This window comes from Monopterus albus, unplaced genomic scaffold, assembly GCF_001952655.1.
Source record: "Monopterus albus unplaced genomic scaffold, M_albus_1.0 scaffold104.1, whole genome shotgun sequence".
Lineage (NCBI taxonomy): Eukaryota > Metazoa > Chordata > Actinopteri > Synbranchiformes > Synbranchidae > Monopterus > Monopterus albus.
Genome location: NW_018127984.1, coordinates 523,211 through 545,737, shown reverse-complemented (window position 1 = coordinate 545,737; position 22,527 = coordinate 523,211). Strand labels below are relative to the sequence as shown.

Genomic DNA, 22,527 nt, shown 5'->3' with positions numbered 1-22,527 from the left:
CGGCCTTTCCTTTCTCATGCCTTTTATGATCTTTTGCCCCCTTAGACTAGCCTGTCACCTCCCGAGGCATCCTATCATAATATTTCTACATGGTTTTGTATTTTTATGGAGAACTGTGCAAACATTCATGACAGGTTTGTGGTAGCTGCACATCCACTTCTGTTTTGCACAAGGGCTTATTAAAGCACTCCATGGGTTTTACATAGTGTCAGTGTCAGCATAACAGGAAGTAATACACTGTCGGTGGAAACAGTTGTGTATTGTTGTTCTTGGCTCCATAAAGTTTGAACGAATTACCCTTACTGATGTCACTGGTCACCTTAGCTTGGCATTAGACTACGTTTTCCAAAGAAAGCTTGAATTAATGGAAATATATATTGGGTAGCTACAGAGTTGTATTATGGGAAGTGTAGGATCCAGTGTTTTTTTAGTGCTTGACTTCATACTACAGACCAAAAGTCGGACTGTCTCAGCCTCTGCTTTACTGATTTTGACCTTTAAAAAAAACCCCTGTATATTACAAGTCCCCCAGCTTTATGGAAGTACAACACTAAATCACTTGAGTGTACCTTTGGACTCCAGCAAACCCTTTGGCTGCATTGGTTAATATTAAGGGTAGTGATTAAGTAAATCAAAAAGTTGTAAACCAGTAGAATCATAACTTTTAGTAGGGTTGTCACCTGGCCTATAGGGACAAATTATCTTATTTCAGAACAATAAAGCAGACATAGTAGGCTGTCATGTTCGTGGTGCTTGTCATACGCATACGCCTACCGTAAATTTGAGAAGACAGAGGAGCTCAATTCTAACACAACCCTTTTACAAAAACTCTGACTCCCTCCCTCCACCTATTTCTCATTCACTCAGCGTTATCTGTAGCTGCCCTTCTCTCCCACAGTTCCCTCTCGGAAACGTCTCTCTTGTTTTTTCAACTAGAAAACATGCAGGGGGCAGAAGAGGAGGAGAAAAGAAGAAACGCGTCGGAGGCGACAAGAGAGGGAGGAAGCAGAGAAAGTTGGTAGAGGAGCGAGAGGAGGAGAGGTCGGCCAGATGGGAAGAAGGAAAGAAAGGATCTCTCCGTGGGCACAAGTGCGCAATTAAAGGATTCTGCACGAACAATCAGATTATATGAATTAAATTCTGTAATTAGAAGGGGAATTATAGGCGCGCCACCGCGTCGCGTGGACGTGGACAAGACAGCGCGCACTGAAACTGCCAAGTCCTTTCTCTCTGTGGATTTTACTCCTCATGTTCTTCAAACTCTCGGAGATGTTCGCTGGATTCAAAGTCGGTGTCTGAAAACCTCAGCTCCCCGGGTCCTTCAATTAACTTTCTCCCCGGAAAAGGAGCTCCGCGGTGGAAGTGGAGGAAGGAGGAGCGCGTTGTTCTTTCCGAGGAGTCCTGTTCGCCGTAGCCGGGGTTTAGGCGTTGGCACCCGGGAGGGGAGTACCTCGCCATGGCCGGGGCCAAGCCAGGAGTCCACGCGCTGCAGCTCAAACCCGTGTCCGTCCACCAAGCGCTCATGAGGGGGGGCAAATTCATCAAATGGGACGAGGTGAGAATGAAACCTGCCTTCAGCACACTTACTACGTTTTACAGTGAGCTGAATCAGGTTGTTGTTTCTTGATCAAGAAGTGCTCCGATCTGACTAAAGGACATGTCAGCCTGCCTGTGACCGTAGGCCCACTGTTAATTGGTGGAATACAGACATAGTGTGCAGGTGTATGGACACACTCGTCCTCCTGAACACAGAAACCTGCTGTATTTGCTCCTTTGTGTTAGTAAAAAAAAAATCCCCCGTGGTTGCCAGCAGGCAGTGTTTGGATGTGTGTGTTGTGGTGACTTCTTGTCAAACCGGTTTTCTTATGGTTCACTTCAGACGCCCTCTCACACCCCCTTTCCTCTGTCCTTCTGCGCTTGTCTTACTTTTCCATGCGGATTATATAGAGGAGCAAACACCTGAGTGAGAATCAGGAGCTTTGAGCCACAGACACACACTTGGTCTCACCTTGATTTATTTGTTTTTACTTAACTAACATGTCAGTTTGGGTGTTGTCTCTCTAAATCACGTCAACGCAAAGACTTTAATTATTTGTCCTGCTCTGCTTTTCTTCCGCTTGTCTGGCAACCCTGGCATTCACATGTCAGCGACCATAATAATTGGGTGTGTATATTTGTTGGGCGTTTGTGAGACAGAGTGCAGGGCCGTTCTGCAATGTTCTTTATAGAGAGAGCAGGTGTGTGTGTGTGTCCGTGTCTCTGAAAGGCCATCAATGATTAACAGAGTGGCTGACAGACTAACTCTAGGCCTCTGTCTTCCATTTGGAATCCCTGTCTTAGATTTATGATTGCAATTGCACACCAGATGTGTGTGTGTGAGCGTGTGTTTACATGTGTGAATCGTCAAAATATTGCAGGAAAAGGTCTGTAAGTTCCAATAAAACATGATAAATAAGTGTGCTGTGCAGGTATGAGGTCAGGTGTGCTATTGATATGCACACATACACATGCAAACTGCTGCTATAAGGGCCAAAAGAAAAATGGACAATATGAGTGTTTGAAAGGAAAACAACAACAGAGCCCCACACACATTGTAGTAATGATGTGATATGTCTGTGTGCATGTGTGTGTTTGGCCTCCAAAGAAGGGTCTTGTCACGCAAACAGTGAATACCATGTCCTTTTGATGTCTTTTTTCTCTCTCACACACACACTAACTCTGTCTGTCTCTCTCAAAGGGAATTCCCAGGAAATGGTTAGATGGCGATTAAGTGTGTGAACACTCAAAAACATGTGCATGCTTTTTCCTTGTCTATCTTTCATTTCCTTTTCCCATTTGCCATTTCTCTGTAGAATCAAAAAATTAAATATGGGTGGATAAGGGGGGAGAGAGATCAAAGTTTGTGGGAGGAGGGATATGGGAGAAACAAACAAATGCCTACTTGTAATGTAGCTACAGAGCTAATTAAATTAATTGTTAAAGTGTTTTCTTTTTATTAAAAGAAAGATTGTGCTGAGGATCAGATGCCAAAGACATCAGTATCACAAAATCAAATTCAACCTCCAAACAGCTGGTGCATATATTTCTCAAATTAAACCTAAAAAAGATGAATTGTGGTTAACTGACAAAGCCTGTCTAAGTTGGTAAGCTGCTGTCATCTGGACTCAGGGAGTGAGTATTTTCTCTGTACATCAAGGTAGTTCTGAAACATTTAATTTATGTGATTAGTAGTAAAACATGTCACCCCAGTCTCACCCCATGTTACTTTGGAGCCAGTTCCTTTTAAGGACCTTTAAGGAGTCCTGCTGAGATAGCCATCCTTCCAACCGATTTTTATCTCTGCAGAGGACTTATGAAGCTCTACTGGAGTGACTTTTGGGTTGTTGGTCGCCTCCTTGATCAAGGCCCTTCCCCATTACTCACTTTGGCCAGATGGTCAGTGGCTAGTGGTTCCAAACTTATTCCATTTCACAGTTATAGAGGTCACCATGCTCATGTGAGCACTCAAAGCTTTAGAAATGGTTTTATACCCTTGCCCTGCTCTATGCCTCATCACAGTTTTATCTTGGAAGATTAAAGAAAGTTCATTGGACTTCGTGACTTCGTTTATTGCCATGACATGCAGTGTGAATTCTATATAGCTGAGCTGAAGCAGTTCTGTTTAGAAGAATGGACCAAAATTCCTCCTGAATGTTGTGCAGGTCTAATCCACAGCTACAGGAAATGTTTGCCTGAGGTTACTGCTGCCAAAAGTGGTTCAACCAGTTATTAAAACACTCTTGCCATGATTTTTCCCACCATCACTTTTTATGTTAAATGAGTGTGTTCAATAAAGACATGAAAGATTATGACTGTTTATATTTTATCAGCTTAGAAATACTGTTTTAGTTGATATCTGTGACTTTATTGAAGATCACATCATATTTCATGACCAGTCTATGCAGAAAACCAGCAAATTGCAAACAGTGCCATTACTTTTTCTTGGGACTGTGTGTATACAGGTGTGTCTTTCTAAACTCTGTCAAATCAATTCAGTTTGCTACAGGTAGACTCAAATCAAGCTCTATAAGAATAATAATAATGATAAAAACATGTTTTCACTTTGTCATTATGCATCAATGAGTGTGGACTCATAGGAGTGACAAATACCTATTTTATTTTATTTTATTTTATTTTATTTATTCAAAGTTTGCCCTAGGAGAGGTTAAGGGGTCTGAAAAGTTGGTGCATTCCATACAGAACTTAGCAAAGTGAAAAAAGATTTAGGACATGCACAAACACCAGGAAGTGCCTCAGGCCAGTGCAGTTTGTTTACATGAAAACCCCTCTTTTGACCCTTTCCCCCATGTCTCTCTGTCCTCCCACCAAATGTTTCCTATCATCCCTTCATATTTAACATTCTTAGTCTTCATTCATTCACTCTTGTATCACTGAGCTCTCGCTGCCAAGTCCTATGGAAAATCTTTTGCTGTCACTGCAAAACTTCTGATTGTCATTGCCCCTGTGGTATTCTACTATAGGTCCATCAAGTGATGCCTGCAAATATATACACACACTTGTCTTTCTGTAGATGTGAAGACACACTGACATGATACATTTTCTAGCCCTCTAAACCTGTTTCAACCCTTAAGCCTAACAGTCTTAACCTTCATATAGCTGTTTGAAGTTGTGATGACTGGCACAAAATACCCTCACAACAATGACAGTGACCTAAAGTTTGTCCACACAAGAAAGACACACTGACTCATGTACGGGGGTGGAGGACGAATGGAATCCAAATTGACCCCCTTTCTTCTGTGTTTTGGCCTGTGTACACGTGTAGGCTCGTGTGTGTGTGTGTGTGTGAGGCTGTTTTGTTCTGGATGTGTGTTTCACATTGAATGACTTCCTGTTCAAGCTTGTTGTAAGGCTCCGAAGCCAAACCATTTTTTCTTTTGTGTCGCTCCATGCCTTTGCCTCTTGCTGCTGCTGCTCTGCCCTCTGCAGCCTGGCCACAATTCAGTTTAGACAAATTCCAAGTAGAATTCAGTTAATAAAATTCCTCCTAGACAACCAATTAAAAAAAAACAAAACACATCAGTTTCACCCTTTTTTGTCCTCTATGCTTTCTTCCCCTGCATCTCTGGCCTTGCTAAGCAGCTCATTTTCTTTTTTTTTTTTTCTGCCTTCCTTGGCTTTACTTGGTTCTTGGCAAACAGTCATTTGGAATTTTTTTTTATGATGCTGATAAAAAAAAAAGGTCAGTTTTTGCAGCTGTGTGCGATTAGTGCTCTCCTTAAATAAATAAGATGTGTTTTATCAGAGTGTACAAATTCTGCGCTGTTCATGTGTCAGCATTCACTGCTGTTACAGTAGTGCTACTTTGGATATATGTGTTGAAAGTCCTAACAGGAGGCAAGATGATGTCATAGAGCTTGGAACGCATTTTACATCTGCACTGTGGCAGCCAAGATATAAAGAAAATATTTCTCTTCTCAAAGACAGATCTCTTTTGTAACCAGAGGTACTATGCCATCACGAGCTTTCAGAAAAGCACAACGGATTCCGATTTCATGCTAATTGCTCATGTGAGCCAGTGTTTTCCGAAAGTGGATGTCTTGGTTAATCATCATATTGATGTACGGAAGCAACAAGCCACAAACTGTCATTATCAGAGTGAAGTGAAGGATGTTTAGGAGATGTGGGAAAACAAGAGGAGGAAACGTAAGCTTGTGTGAAAGTTTGACACCAGGCTGAGAAACACTGCTGACATCTCAACAGAGTGGTGAGAGACGAGGTAGATGGATAGACGGAAGGAGATGGAGAGGAGAGAGGTGGAAGGTCAACCACAGCCACATGTGAAGTGTGGGACTGACATCTGGACTGGTCCATCTGTACTCCTCCATGTAGCCTCATGATGTCTCTGTGTTTTGCATGGGATCTCTCCCCCATTCATTCTTTTGTCATCTTTCCATCACTCTCTCTTCCAATTTGTCCCTGCCTGCTTGTTGTCTTTTTTTTGTTTTGTTTTCTCCTCAACTTAGTTCTGCTTCCTCTCTGTCTTCTTCTTTGTCTCCTCCTTTCTATCTGGTCTTCAGTCTAGTCTGGTGACTAACACTGCTGAGGTTAAGGCTCTTCATTCCTGATGCATGTTCAAAGTGCCGCTTAAATGTCTTGTTATAAATTATCTATATTTAAGGCCTAAAAAGGTTTGATAGACTTGTCACTATGCATTCGCCTGCCTCTTGTTTCATTCCTGTGAAAATCAACAAATTTTGAGAAGAATAGCTTTGTTTTCAGCTACTGTAAAGCCAGACATGCACCCCAAGCCAATTATTTGCCGGCTTTTTCACAACCAGGTGTCATGTCTGAACAAAGCCCCAAGTCATGCAGCCTAGCCGGCAATGTATTACCGGCAATTTTACATGGTACGACCTGGTCAAATAGTTGTCTACATTCTTACTGGCTCCGTGTCTGAACTGCTGTGGTCAAATTGCTGGTAAAGGCACAGTCATGATGACAACAATCCAACATTTTGTCTGTTTCACTTCTTTGCTCTAGGCAACACTGCTCCCTCTCCTCATTCACTAGCTTGATCACCTCTCTCGCCCTCTCTCTCTCTCTCTCTTAGTAGCTATTTCCAGCAGGCAGTGAAATTTGGGCACAAATATTAAAAGAACCTAACCTCACTAGCTAGTACAAAGTTGACCAAGAAGATCCGGTTTAGCAGCGTGAACTAACTCAGAATGGCTGGAAATTGGGCCAACGTGGGAATCAGAGTACTGCTTATCTTCCATGTGGAGGAATAACGGTGTGTCTTCCTAGCACGATGTTGGATATCAGGTGTGAATGCTGTGGTTGTACCCAGCTAGGTCCTGCCATGTTTGAAACAAAGCATTGTTAGGAGTTTCGCACACAGTAGCTCTATGGCTGGTTGCTAAAAAAGCAACTAGTACATGGATACATGTAGCCCACAGACTCATCATGGGTACCATTCCTGACAGGGGCTTAGAGTAAAATCTTTTCTTTAGCCCAGCAGCAACTAATGTTTTGACAAAAAGCATGTCTTCATTAGAGTAAAACTGTTAGTTGTTCTTTGACATGGGATTGAGCTTAGTTAGCTGATGTGTGGGCATTCATTCATCCTTGTTTTGCGCTTTGTCACAGTGTATTTTTAGTTCATCAAAGTGTTTTAAAGGGTTTATTCAGATAAATGGACTGCACTTCTATAGCACTTTTTTACTATACCTGGACAAAGCACTTTCTAGAGTCCACTTGTTCACACACACACACACACACACACACACACACTCATACATCGATGCATGCAAGGCACTGGCCTGGCCATCAGGTGCAACCTGGGGTTCAGTGTTTTGCCCAAGGACACTTCAACATGTGGACTGGGGAGAACAGGGATTAAACCGCTAACCCTGCAATCAGAGGTCGACCTGCTGTACCCTTGAGCCACAGGCACCCCAGACAGAAAGATTAACAGCTACTTTTGGTCACTGGGAACGATTTTGCTCTCAGGCTTTCTTTGTTTCATTTCAAATTTACTTCTGTCCCTTTGTGTTTTGGCTTAAGTTGGAGTGCAGTCTTTGATACAGGTACAGATGTGAAAGTTAAATAATCTCTGCGGAGAAATTAAATGGTGCAACACCTGAGAGCAGGATAAGAATAGGACACACAGAATGTACTGAAGTTAAAACAAGTAAATTACACTAACCAAGATGTTAGACTCCCAGAGTGGCTTCAAATACTGGATATATTTGCATCTAATGTATGTAAAGCTATTTGAATATACAAATTTATCAAACGATACTCGTGTTTTTCGACCTGCTCGGCCACCTGTCTCCCTTCTCTGAAGTCCAAAGGTTACCTACTGTCATAAACTTTTACCTTTTACCTTGTTGCCAAAGCAGCAGCTCTAACACACTCATAGTAAATGCACAGTTGTTTCCTGCACCATTCCTGTAAGCTGAGACTGAACACAAACACACACCCACCCCCCCACACACACACACAGTATGGCTGCCCAAAGTTGCACTTGGAGCAGCCGTTTTTATGAGTGTGTCACTAATGGCTCTCCTCCCCACTGACATTATATACCACATACATATTGTTTGTGGTGAGGACAGTATGTTGTGGCAGTTGTCTTTCTGCATATGTATGTCCTCACAGATTGTGATTTTCAAGAGGGGTTCATTAGCTGGTGTTTATCCATGTAAGACCTCAGCTTCCGAGGGCGGTCCATCTACTGTGTGTGTGTGTGTGTGTATGACATTATAGTAATGATGGTGTTTGTCGGAGGGTCAGGGCATCTGGAGGAGGTCTGGAGAAAGAGATGTGGTATTTAATCAATTAGGGAGTGAGAAAGGAATCAAAGTGCTGGAAAGAGCGAACTGAAGCAATGATTGACAGAAAGAGACATGAAAGAAAGAAAAGAAAGGGAGGAAGAGGTGAGACTTCAGAAGGTTTCTAAATATGGTGGCTAATTAGGGAGTGTGATGAGGTCCAATTATAGATGTACCACCCACTCTTGCATAGAAAACACACCATAGGGTGCATGTTTATGATAAACAAGGTGTTTGTGTGTGTGTGTGTGTGTGTGTGTGTGTGTGATTTCCTGGTTTGGGATCTAACACTTATTTTCAGGTTGAGCCTTTGTGCTATGAAACACACCTTTTCAGAGTAGTTACTGATTTTGTCTAACCAACAACTGACAAGTCAAACTGACAGTGATTATAGAGCACGGAAAATCAGCCAGTCCTCTCACTTGAGATGCTGGAACCAGCAAGAATTTTTGCTTGGTCTAAATGACTAATCAATTATCAAAAATAACTGCGCAAAAGACAAAAAATGAGTTCTGAAACAGAAGGGAAAGCCAGACAGATTTGAGTATAGCAGACAGCTGTGTGTCACGGTTAAAGGCAGCTCTAGAAAGCAACTGGCAACTATGTAAAACTCAGCAGGCACAACATGCAAATATATCTGATGGCAATAGCGTGTGTGTGTGTGTGTGTGTGTGTGTGTGTGTGTGTGTGTGTGTCTTTGTATTATTTGCATCATGAGGACTGAAACCTGTTCACACGCTCACACTGTGGGGACTCGGCCATCCTTGCGGGGACCAGAAGCTAGTCCCCACAAGGACATCGCTGAATTTTAGGGTGGCAACATGGTTTTGGGTTAGGATGAGGTTAGGGTCAGGTTAAGACTAAGATTAAAATGTGATTAGGACCTAAATACTATGGTGACCATGCTGTTTATAACCCTGCAATATATACATTAACAAAGAGGTGTCTTGCTTTGTCACACTCAGACTGATAATGTATTCAGTATCCCAGTTAACAGAGTCCAAGGTCATATTTGTATTTCCTCGGATCGTGCCTGCTGAGCATGACCCCCTTCCCTTGATGTTCTTCTTTCCCTCATGCTATTTCTCTTTTTGACTATAGTGATTGCATGTAGCAATCGTGCTGTAGTTTTACACTGTGTGCGTGCATGTTACTCAGTTCTACTTAACAAATGACTATTGTTTGTGGTAAGAGAATATTTTAACGTTACTTAGCAAAGGTGATGGACAATGAACCAACTAAAAAATTCATGTGATGTGTCCATAAGGTTCCACTTCCAACCATCATATTTTTTTAATTAAAGGTAGTGAAGATTAATGGAAAATAGTTTGAAAAAACCTTAAATCTGTTTAACTTCTTTTTAAGTGAAGTTGCGCATGCTCTAAAATGAATTAAAGTCACATTTGCCCACGGAGCATGTGGCCCATGCTTTTTGTAGATGTTGATCATTTACAACAAAGATTACTTACAATTTTAAACAGATGGCTCATTTGTTTGCATCAACCAACACAGGCATTTTGATTTGCAAATATTTTGGTGTTTATGTATTTAATAGAAAACACAGCTGTCTCCGCTGAAAAGGATGGAAATGCTTTAGATTTTAGTGCTTTGGAAGTGGCAACATCTAGACTGTTTGCAGTTTGTGTTGTGTTCGATTGTGTTGTCTTGGAGAATCAAACCTAGCACACAAATGGTAAACAAGCTTTATGGCTACAAGTTTGCAAGGTCAGGCTTCACTGCAAGCTAAAGAACGGCTCAGCGCTGACATATGAAGCGCTGAATCATCAACTGTAAACATCTGACATCAGGTCAGAGCCTTAAAGGATAAGGTTGGTCATTTTATATGTTATTAATAAAAATTTCAACAATACTGGATACACACTAAAACCAACAGTGAACATCTCTGTGCTTTGTTTACGGGCCACTAGCTCCTCGTGCTTTCACGGAGGTCTCACACATGCGCTGTTAATTCTTGCTTACTTCAGATTCTGTAAAAATCAATGGCTGACTGACAGACATTAACCCCGAGTAAAGGCAATTCACTGCTTTAGTCTCTGAATGGGAGTGTTGAAAATACTGTTTATAGAAAAAGACTGGCCTTTTCTTTTATCAAGATGACAATCGCAGCATGAAATTGGAGTTTTCCAGTGTTTCCTGTGAGAAAACACAGGTTAGTGCACAGTCAGCTGCACATTTGATGGGTTTGAAAGTTTAGCAACAAGTCCTGGTAACTTTCTGTTTGGTGCTTCACGGGGACATGTCGTGCATCAAAGTAGTCTCTTTTTTAAGGTTTCGTGCTGTGGTTGGACACAAGGCTTTGATTTTATTCCTGGCCCTTTTAATTTCTTTTTCAACCTCTAAACCTTCTTCTAACCCCTCTCTTATCATTTCTGTAACTAACTCTCTTCCTTCTGTCCTTCTCCTAATCTGAACATCTACCTCCTCCTAGCCAACTTTGGAGCCTAAACTCAAGGTATGTTTAGCCTAAACCTCTGTAAAAAAATTACATTTCCCATTAAAATAGACATGTTTAAGCAAATGTTTAATATATTTTTTGCTTATTTGCCAGGAGCTAGCAAAATGAGAAACTTGGCATGAGATCTCTTTAGCTTAGCATTAAGCAGAGGGACGCAGCTAGTGTGGGTCTGTCCAGAGGTTAAAAAGCCACCTACCAGCACCTCTAAAGCTTACTAATAAACACATCATGTTTGTTTAAGCTGAACATAAACTGACGAGAAAAACAAAAACAACAAGTTGAGGTATGGCGTTGGTATCACAAGTTGAAGTTATAGGCCAGACTGTTTCTTGGCTTTTGTAGCTTTGACTTCCAAAACCACAAGTTGTTGTTTTTGTGTATAGATTAAACCAAGGACTCTAAATGTGTTAAGCGAGGTTTAGAGGTGCTGGTAAGTAAATTTTAACTGTGAGCAGAAGCAGGCTAACATTCCTCCCTGTTTTCAGTCTTTATGCTAAGCTTTGCTAGCTGTCTGCTAGCTGTACCTTTGTGTTTAACATAGACATAAATCTCTTCACTCTGATGCACTTAACGTCAAATAATAAATGAAATGTAATTTCATTAAACAAAAATCTGGCTAAGACTGAAATTTTAACTATGTTATAAAACTAAATACAAAGTATTCATTGTCTGTCTTAGACAAATTTTGATTAGCGTATCAGTAAAACAATTAGCTTTGTTTCCCCAAATGTATTTTTATTTTTAATTGGTTTTCTGTGCATGTTTTATAACAGTTTTAAATAACAATTTTATTAGAGCTGATTAACTGTCCCAAAATTTATGAGGCAATTATTCTGAGTATTATTAAATCACCCATTAAGGAGTCCTATAAAATTTCACTGAGGTCACTGTGAAATTTATTTGCTTCAGGTAATGTGTACTATGATTGTTTGTTATGCATAACTTCACTGTTGGATGGTTGTTCAACAAACTTTTCATACCATGCTTGTACATTATGTGGTAAACATGAAACTCTGACCATTTATACATTGACTTTGTTCAAATCATTTGGTAACCACTGTATTTCTTCTACCCTGCATTAAAAAATGCTTTATGTATGTGGTCAGTGGTGAGCGTTCTTGTAAACCTATTTCCTCTGATAGTATGTTGGCGGGAAGGTTTTCTTTGGGTCGATGCCAACAATGATGCTCATGACAACGTGTATATGAGTCATCTGTCACTAATAACCATGTGCTTCATCATTGCTGTTTCGCAGGATTTCTGCTGGACCCAAGTATGACTGCTCACCACTTTAATTACAGAGCCAGTAGCTGTGTGTGCACTCATGGAATCTTGCATATGACCCCATAATGATGCTGCTAGTGACACATTGATGCGGGTTCCCGTGTAATCGTTATGCTGCGCCTGAGTGAGATCTTCACAATGGCCAGAACTCTTTGGTTTCTAGCATCAAAACATCTGTTACACGACATCTACACAACAAGCATTATTCCTGTTTTTCTGTCTATAATCCCATTCATTCCAATACAACCCCAAATCAGAAAAAGTTGGAACAGTATGTAAAATCAAAACTGAAAATAGTGATTTGTAACTCACCTGTGTCCTGTATTATATTGAGAAAAATACAGCAGCACATTGATTTGATGATACCTCATCAATTTTATTCTCTGTTACAAGTAAAAGTCCTGCATTTAAATTATTACTTAAGTAAAAGTATGAAGATAAAGTACTTAAAGTGCAAATACTCATTGTGCAGAATGACATAGTTCACATTAATGTATAGCATATTATTGGTCTGTTATTCCTTGCATCACATTTAATGTTGCAGCTGGTAATGGTGGAGCTTACAGTATGTTAACTACCTTATAGGCTTACACTTTGAAGTACTTTACACATTGCTGGGTAGCTTGTGAATTTCCCACCGGGGATCAATAAAGTCTGATTATTCTAGTATATTCTTTGGTACAGAGGCTCTCAATGTGCTTTTGTAAGGTAACAAGAAGATACATTTACATGCATTCAAAAGAGCTTCTATTTACATATATAAACACTGTGGCAAATTATAATTTAAAATATGGATTTCTCTCTCACATTAGAGCAGTAGTCATGATTAGAAATGGAAGATGCCTGCACTTGGTATTCACCAAGTTCTTTGCTTCACAGTGGGGAACTGCAACAATGCTTAAAAAAAAAAAAAAAAAAAAAAGTAGTCAGACTGGTCAAGAACCATAAGCAGTCAGACAATCAGACAGGCTCATATTTGCAAGAGAACACAAAGGGAAAGGTGTGCTCACTCATGACTGTTACCAGACTATATCATTCATTGTCAGTTCCTTCCTTCATCTGTCCCTGCTGTAGCAGTGTTGTCGCGTTCCCAGGTCTTAGCAGTCACTTTGAGTAGAACAGTGTTTACATCAAACATGATGTAAATGATCACCAAAAATATGACCCATTTTGTTGCAACCTGATTATCCTTTTAAGTGCTCACTGGATATATATGTGTGTGTGTGTGTGTGTGTGTGTGTGTGTGTGCGAGAGAGAGAGAAAGAGAGAGAGTAAAAAAAAGAGATATTATCGTGTTTGTCCTTGTAACAGTCCTATTTGTGTTGTTGTCTAGGATCCCAACAGCGGGCCTCCCACCCTGGTAACCCTGAAAGTTGACCCAGGTGGATTCTTCCTCTACTGGACTGGAGGGTCCAACCTGGTAAGAGACACTCACACACATCCACACAGGTTGGTCTCAAAGTAGAGCAAATGAACTCACAAAAAAAACAGACTCTGTTGCCATCTAATGCTGAATATGTTTGAAAATAGAGTAAGTTTACATGTTTAGATATAATTTATGCATGTATTGAGATATACCTAGGCACATATAGGTGGTTCTGGTTGTATGTATTGTATGTGCTGATGCATTTTGTATGTATTTGGATTATGTAGTCTGCATAAATTGGAATATAGTAAGATGTTAAATGTGATAAGGGCAGACATAAAAAGCATTGGCCTGTACCTTTTTGGTCAATGCTTATTCTGAACTTAACACTGTGTGTAGTTACAGTATGCAAATATGTGGAAATATGGGTATTAGTTTACATAATATCTGCAAGGTAGTTCTTCCTTTCTTTGTGCCTTTTATTGTGGGTTTACCCAGTCCATTAGTTTGGCCAAAATGGGCTTCATCAGTTTGTCCTGTCCTGTTCCTCCTTCTCCCTGGAAAAAAAACACATGGACAAAGCAACCTCAGTGTATTGCTCATCCTCTGTCCCCTCGTAACGACTGCTGTTCATCTCTGGTTGTTGTCTTTCTGTTGTCCTTCCATTCACTTGTCTGTCAGCCGAATCTGGATATATCTGTGTGATTTTGGCCTGGACAGATCGACTGACATTACCGAACCCCTCAATTAACTCTCCACCTCTCCCATCCCTCCATTTGTATCTCCCTTGTGTTTCTGTCTCTCTCTCACACATGCACACACACACACACACACACACACACACACACACGCGCGCCATCTTCCTTTATTTCTGTCTGGCTATTTATCCAAAAGACATGTATGGAATGACCTGTTGATGACCAGTATTTTCACATGCGTTGTGTCTACTCTGTATGTTTTGGAGTGTGTTTGCATAATTTACAGTATCTGTAGGCCACAGCACACATCAGCCCGTCTGTTTGCACGTGTGTCAGCATGTATTCATGCATTCACAGAACAGACACTGGTTTAAATAGTCATTTTCCTGATGTTTTGCTTGTGTGTGTGTGTGTGTGTGTGTGTGTGTGTGTGTGTGTGGTGTTCATATAATAGGTCATGTGTTGCCTGAGGTGCAACTGTGACACCTTTTTTTGCAAAGAGTCAGCTCATCACTTATTAAATCTTTTCCCCATGATGGTGAAGCGCCATTCCACTCTTGGAAAAGCTTTATAAAGGTGCACATCTTGAAACAAGCCATAGAAAGAGTTTGGTAAAGACAAATAGAAAACATAGTCATTAGGGTGTAAAATATACTCAATGTTACACTCCTACAGCATTGTCGGGCTCACAGTGGTCAGTTGAAACCAGATATATTGTCTATTTTAATTGCATAGATTCTTTTTCCTTGGTAAAATCTGGCACCTGCATTCCCTACAATGCAGCTTGACCGTGACAGTTTAGTCAGAGGTTCGTGTGTGTTTGTTTCCACTAATGTAGCCTCGAGCTGCTAGCCTCAAGCAGAGATTAGCAGAGAGACATAAAAGACTTTTTTTTTAACAAATGCAGCAATACGCCCTGACCCATAAACAGACTTTTAGGCAGAAGATTGGTGGAGTTCCCTTTTAAATCAGCGTTCAAACCCTGCTTGGCCTGGTAGCAGGTTAATAAGAGCCACCCTTGTTTTAAAGATGTCTCTCTTGTAGCACAGCTGTATTCCCACTGGCAGGATCAGTTTCAGAAAATCAAATTCAATTCATAGCCCTATCCTGAACTTTACTGACGTTGTTCTGCTCATGAGCTGTGAAACAAGAGGTTGTTTAGATTACCTGTGATCTGAGTAAGAAGAAACAAAGAGAACAGGAGATGGAAGAAGAGACAGAAGGCAGATCAGCTCTTTCTGAACCCCTCTGAGCATGACTACAGAAATCTAAGTGAAACAGCTCTTTGACTGCCTGTTTGATATGTGGTGTTTTCTTACTTGGATGTGCAAATGACACATTTTCATACTACCGTGTCAAATTTTTATTTTAACACTACAACAGTTGCTAAGTCAAATGTCCAGCTCAGTAACTGGAGATGCTTGGAAAAACCAGTGCCTGTGCCACCTCATTTGCCTTACGTACCACAGTATTTGGGTGCTTTTCATCTTTGTTAACGTTGGCATGGCTGAGCTGGATTGTGAACACTGTTCATCAGTAGTAGTAGTGTGAATGCAGCTCGCTGTTGGTCACGGCCACAGAAAATGAAAACGGACCATCATTGTCAGTTACAGGAAGATATGGGACTAGACTTGAAGAAACCTGGCGAGAGACTAATAATAATTATGGCAGTTTGTTTGCTATTCAGATGTTCCAAAAAGTTGTATATTGCTGTTTAAACATTTTTCTTTAATAGATTGTTTTTGAATTGTTCCCAGAGATCACTTGTGGCCAGTGCCGTGACGTCTGTTTCTTCAGCTTTTCTGGGTGTTAAGTTTCTGCAGTGACGCAGGATAAATCTGGACAGTAGGCATGAAAAACGCGCCCTCTGCTCCTCCTGAAGCCTCCATTGTGCTAGTGAGACTTCTCTGCACTGTTCAAAGGTGAAAATAAGTGCACCCGAATAACTGTGGCTTTACAGAAGTCACTTATTTCAAAGAGGCTGTGTAGTGACTTCAGCAATCCCAGAGAGAAGCTTTAATTCAGCGTTATGGCTCCCCAGGAGATTTGGAACCAGAACTGCAAAGAAAGAGGACACGGCAACACAGATATCCAGCTATTATTAATGACACCAGTTAATACGCTTTTACACAGATGACAAGGGTATTCTGGATTGAACCTATTTCTCTGAATAGAGGTACCCAAAATATTTGATCTCCAGTGCAGTTTTTATTTTTGCTGCTCTGCTCTTCTTATTACTTTAGTCAACGAATGATAGAGTTTTCAACTAAATTGCCAATAGCTTTGATTTTCTTCCATTAGGACATGATCAAGATATATTGTATATGCTCTGTGATACTCAAAGTGCCCAGAGTCGACTGTGCTAAGTAAAGTCATTTTTAGAATCTCAGCAAAGACGTGCAAGGACATCCAGAAGTCTGCGGCCCAAAAATGTCAAAAGCAGGTTTGTAAGAGGGCTTAACTTAAGAGAGGAGGATAGAAGGTACCACTCACTGTATCAAGGTGACAAGGACGCAGTACTGACACTGGATTTTATTGAGAACACACACACACACACACACACACACACATGTGTGAAAGCTCAGGCCCTGCGAGTTTGAGTTTATAAGGATTCAGCACATGAAGGACTTTAGAAACACGTACTTTTTTCAGTGGTGGAAGATGTACTCATTTTTTTACTTAAATATATTATAATTATTGACACGTTATTGTTTTCATCACATTTAATGCTGCAGATGGTAAAGGTGGAGCTCATTTTACCTTATACGCTTGAAGTATTGCTGAGTATTATGTGAATTTCCCACCAGGGATCAATAAAGTCAGATCATTACATTGTAATTTGTGTAGTTAATCTGATTCTGAAAAGTAACTAGTAATTAAAATTAAATCTAAATAAAGATTAAAGCAGGATTTTGTTGGAAGTTCAAAAAAAGGCTGGTCCTCCTGTGTGCACGTTCATCTGTATGTGCACCAGCCTTTACTTTTGCCCCATCCATCATCCTATCAACCAGTCTCCAGCTTCTCACACTCATTTCATAACTGTTCCTTCTTTTAATCTGGTTTATCTCATTTCCTTTCTTTTCCCTTTTGTATATACTTCTGAATATGCTCTTTCACCTTTTCTTCAAGTATTTGTCTCCATCTCATCCTCTATTTTCTTTCTGTTCACTTACCTCCATCTGTTTCATGTCACCTTCTTCTTATGTTTAACATTTTCCTTTAAATATCGGTTTCATTTACTTTTTTCTGACACCTTTTCTTTAGAGCAGGTTTTGCCTACCTTCCCCTGAGAACAGTATTCTTCCTGATATTATTGTCCTTCCTTTGTCCATCCTTCCGTAATAAACACCCCATCTCTCTCCTCTCCAAACCCGCCACCCCACCTCCCATTTTCTCTGTTATCTCTCTCGCTCCGTCTTTGTGTAATGTACCCATAATTTCCCATAATGCTTTAGTCGGTGGCGATAACAACCAACTGTCGCTGACAGGCACAGACACACACTATACATGCACACAGTGGCTTGGCAGCGAAACGAGGGAGACACACCCCACCGTGCTCCAGTCTGTGCTGCTTTTCTTTCCCTTTCACTCACACACTGTCCTTTGCACTTTCTGTGTTTCCATTCCTGACTCTTTGTACTTTGAGATAGTTACTAACATGACCACATTTTTATCTAACTGAGGCGTGGCTACGCTCATGCGGCTTATATTAGTTGTTATTGGTGCTCTGCCGGCTAATAAGTGGACACCAGTGAACGTGGTTTACACAAGTTTCCCATGCACATCACATCACATAGGCTCGCACCCCCCTGTTAATCCAGCTGTGCGCGCCCTTTTTCTGTCCTTGGCCCAGAACCTCTTCCAGCTCATTTTTACATTTGCAGCCTAAATTAGATGTTTAAGGCAGTTAACAGATGAGATGAACGAATACCAGCAGGGTAGAGACAGAAAGAGCTTTTCTATAAAGGCTAAACTGAAACTCTAGCTGGTAGTCATATCACAGAAACAAGTGTGAAAAAGGAAAACAAATGCATATTGCTTCAGTTTTCATAATAAAACGTGAAATCAAATACACAAGAAAACCAAAACCAAGCGCTCTCTCTCTCTGCACAAATTTGGAGGTTTTCAATTTCTTACTGGTCAAATTTCCATTTTACGTTATTTCATTGGAAACCAGATATCTGGGATGCAAAGAACAGACACAGTACATTAGAAGTGATGTGTGACGTGATCATGGTTTTGAAGAACACCACCATGTGAAACCTGGCCTCCACTGCACAGCCAGGCTCTGCTAACCAGGCCAGGTATTATTCATGGCCCCTATTGCAGAAATGTTTAGGAACATTTTGTAATACTTCTCCAGGGTGTCATTGCCGGCACAGATGATTTGTCACTTAAATGGTCATTTCCCATAAACGAACGGGAGTGTTTGATGTAGAGCTGTCGAGCTGATCCTGTGGAGCACAGCCTCACCTGCCACGGGGAGATGAGTTAAAATGTACCTGGCACCATGGCTAATCCTCCCAGTTTTACTTTGTCTTTCTTTCCACACTTTAGCTGTTGGCTGTTGCCCTGTTTCTACATTGCTAATCCACCTTCAATTTGTCTTTCTCCCTTTCCTCCTCCATCTCGGGGCAGCTGGTAGCCATCTCAGAGATGAGCCAAAAGTTGGTCCTCTAATATAAACTGAAGGGTGACATTTCTGCCCTTTCTACTCTCCATCCTTTCTTGATCTTTGTCTTACACTTTTTCTCAGTCTCTTTCCATCCCTCTCATCTTCTTCTTCATCTCATCAGTGCTTTTTCTCACGTGGTCCCTTTTCTCTAGAGCCATTGCTCCTTAGTTTCTTACAACGGCACTTCTAATCTCTGTCTGTGTTGGCGTGGGAAAGTGGGCAGGAAGCTGCTCAGACGGGGAGATGGGGTTTCTGGGGAATTTCGTTGCCCCCTCTTTGCTCCTCCCTCTCCTCATCCATATTATCCCTTCCTCCTGAATTCTGCTCTCTCTTTCTGTCCTGTCTCCCTCCATCCCTTAAGGTGTACAGCTCATGTCAGTAGCTCTTGACATTAGCCCCCAGTGATGCAGTTGAGTTGGCACAGAACTTGAGTTTAGCCTTTAATGGGGCGGAAGTAATTTCACAAACACGCACACAAACCACAGAAACATTTACTCTAATGCATCAGCTGGTACCTGTGATGTGATTTTAACAAACACCCCAGGGTGCAACTGAAACAGCTGGAAGGGGGAAGCAGCTGCCCTGGTTTTGTCCAGAGTGAAAACATTTGCCTATGACAGTGGTATCAGTCTTCTTGTCTACAACTTAGCAAGTATATCTTCTAAAAGCTGAACTGTTCTTTTAATGGATAAACTGTCAGCTGATGTCTTCAAATTGCTTGTTTTGTCCATCCAATCAATGGACATTCAATATAAAATTATATATAAAATAGAGGAAAGCAGCAAGTCCTCATGTTTTAGATACAAAAAAATAAAAAATCAGCATGTTTGGCTTTTTCTTTTATTAACCGCCTTAAATGAGCCACTTTCTTTTTCTTTCTTTCATTTTGAATGGCTTCAGAAGCTACTTCACACATTGGAACCATATACTGTAACTGAACTGGTGATACTGGGGGTGTGTGTATCTTGTTTGTGTGTGGACATGCAGACCAAAACTGGAAATGTGTTTTTAATGGAGTAGCAGCTTCTTACTATTATTGTGTGTGTGTGTGTGTGTGTGTGTGCATGAGAAAGTGAATTGTTGAATGATCTAAAATGACTGTTGGCAGGTACAAGTAGAGATCTAATAGAGATTATTTTCCTGGCTCAAGTCAAACATCCACAAGGAATTACTTGCAACAAGGAGTTTACATAACACCCCCCACCACCACACACACACACACACACACACACACACACACTTATACTGGAGGTCATTCTTGCACACACACCCAGCAAACACGTTGGAAGGGAAGTTGAGTGTGTCAGATGATAATATGACAGCTTCCTCTCTTTTGGTTTCTTTACTACACTCAGTCAAACATTTTACTTTTTGTTGACAATATCTGTTGGTGCACATGGCAGAGCCTTGTTACTCTTAATCTTACTCTTTCACACACACAGAGTACAGAACAGAAATTCACTTCTTCCCTGTATGATGAACTGAGAAACTACATGGTATCAAAGCCACTGTTTTAGAAGATGCTTCCTCCAAAACGTGTTGGTGTCTGTGTGCGTGTGTGTACATTTCACAGTGTCCTACTTCTCTCTCTGCTTAGCTGATGAAGCTGTCACCCTCAGGGGGAGGGATGGAAATCAACATAACCTTAGAGGACAGATCCATGTTTTGATAAGTTAGGTTTTTTATAGTTTTAAGTCATTTTTATCAAAAACCGCAAACCTTGTAATTGCTGTGTTCTGGGAACATGTCATCATTGCTAAAAAGGTAATGATGAGGTAGGACAAATGTACAGTCATAGGAGAGAACTGGGATTAAAGGACTGTTTTACTTTGCCCCTGATTGTGTGAGGATGAATGTATCTTCTTTGACAGTATTTCTTTTGAGGACACTTACATAATCATATCATTCCCTGACCAATCTTAGAACTTTATAAAGTAATGCTAGCATCAAAAGCCCTAAGAAATCTTTTCAGTTTACATGGATGCATCTTTACTTCAGTTCCCACTGTCCTAATAAAATTTAGCCAGCTAATGTTGTGCCTTCCTGTGTCTTACCCAAGCAGCAACCTCTGAGGCTGAGAAATAAAGTCTTAAACCTGCAGTTCCTTGAATGTCCACTTGAGTCTGTCTCCAAATGGAAATCAGTCCCCATAGACTCCCATGTTAAAATGTCCAGGTTTACAGCATGACGACTGTTAGGCGGCATGAATTTTTATATAATTTCTCCATTTATATTGAGTCTAAAAGTTGTGCATAATTAAGGGAATAGCCGCTTTGAGTGACAGGTGGGAGGGTTTCGCTACAGGTAGCTAGCTGCCCAGCTAGCTCCTCTCACATGCTGCCTCTTAGACCTAGCAGGTGAAGTGTAAGTGTCCATCTTTTATATGCAGTCAGTAGTTTTACCACTTCATAGTTCTTTGCTGGGCCACTGACTTCTTTGTGGAGTCTTGTCCTCACTGTGAGGTTGTCAGATTAGCAGATGTCAATTAGCAGTCTCTCACTGAGAAAATGGCTTTTTCTTTTTACTCCGATCCAGAAAGCAAATAAGTGTATTTCCAAAGATGTTGAACTACTCCTTTAGACAGTTCCACTTTCACCCTGCCATCCATGTCTTTCTGCAAGTGTGTGTGTGTGTGTGTGTGTGTGTGTGTCAGTGTCAGTAGGGCTGTGGGCAGCTGCACATGCAGGCTTGTGTGGTAACTTCACCACCACTAATCTCTACGTGTGTTTGCGTTTTGTGAAAGATTCCTGCAACTATTTTTGCTTTGTATGTGCTCAGCCTAATTCAACCAGTATTTATTTACACCTTGACAGTTGGTATAACTGGTTTATTTGTGTACATATTAATTTTGTTTACAATTTTGCTTTTCTTTGCATAAATTATTGTTTTTCCTTCCTCATACTTTTGGATCGACTTCATTTCGATCATTTCGGGGGCGGCTGTGGCTCAGGAGGTAGAGTGGGTCGTTTCCTAACCGGAGGATTAGCGGTTCGATTCCCGGCTTGTCCAGTCAACATGTCGAGGTGTCCTTGAGCAAGACGCTGAACCCCCAGTTGCTCCCGGTGATGTCACTGGTGTGTGAATGCGTGAGTGCTTGGGACTGCGAATGGGTGAATGGCCGAATAATGTGAAAGCGCTTTGAGTGTGCTGTAAAGCATAAAAAGGCGCTATACAAGTAAAAGACAATTTACCATTTCATTTCTCTCTCTCTCTGGTTTTCTGTCCTTTCAGCACTTGTTTTTTCTTTGTGTAGATTCTAATATTTCACTGATTGCAGATCACTCTGGATCAGTTTGTCCACTAAGTGGCTAAGATGCAAAAGTTAATGTACCCACTTTGGTGTTTAATCTCTCTTGATTTTCACCCTCTCCAGACCTCAGAAACATGAAACAACTGAGTGAAGAGGACTTTAAAAGGGAGAGAGGAAAACAGATAAAGGAGGGTGTGATAAATGAGAAGTGGCAGAAAGAGAGAGTGAGATCCACTTGACATACACAGAGGAAATATTACGGGGTGACACAGAGACAGTTACAGAGCTCTCTCATGCTTCTTATTTCTAATCCTATGATATTTCTGTGTCCTTCTGTCAAGGCTACCTCTGCTTTTCTCTTCTCTGCACTTACTGGCCATTTAGGTCGCAGCCAAGCAGTAGAGGGTGGAGACGTACACCATGCGTATGGGTTTGTGTGAGGATC

The 22,527-nt window shown here is 41.0% G+C and overlaps 1 protein-coding gene across 1 annotated transcript in view; it reads left to right on the top strand.

Annotated features, from left to right (window-relative positions):
* Positions 1 to 817: 817 nt before the first annotated feature.
* plcb3 (phospholipase C, beta 3 (phosphatidylinositol-specific)) overlaps positions 818 to 22,527 on the top strand; it is a 43,777-nt gene continuing 22,067 nt past the window's right edge. Inside the window, exons 1-2 of the mRNA XM_020610142.1 lie at positions 818 to 1,555; positions 13,427 to 13,513. Coding sequence (XP_020465798.1) covers positions 1,457 to 1,555; positions 13,427 to 13,513 — 186 coding nt within the window. The 5' untranslated portion in view covers positions 818 to 1,456. The remainder of the gene's footprint in view (positions 1,556 to 13,426; positions 13,514 to 22,527) is intronic.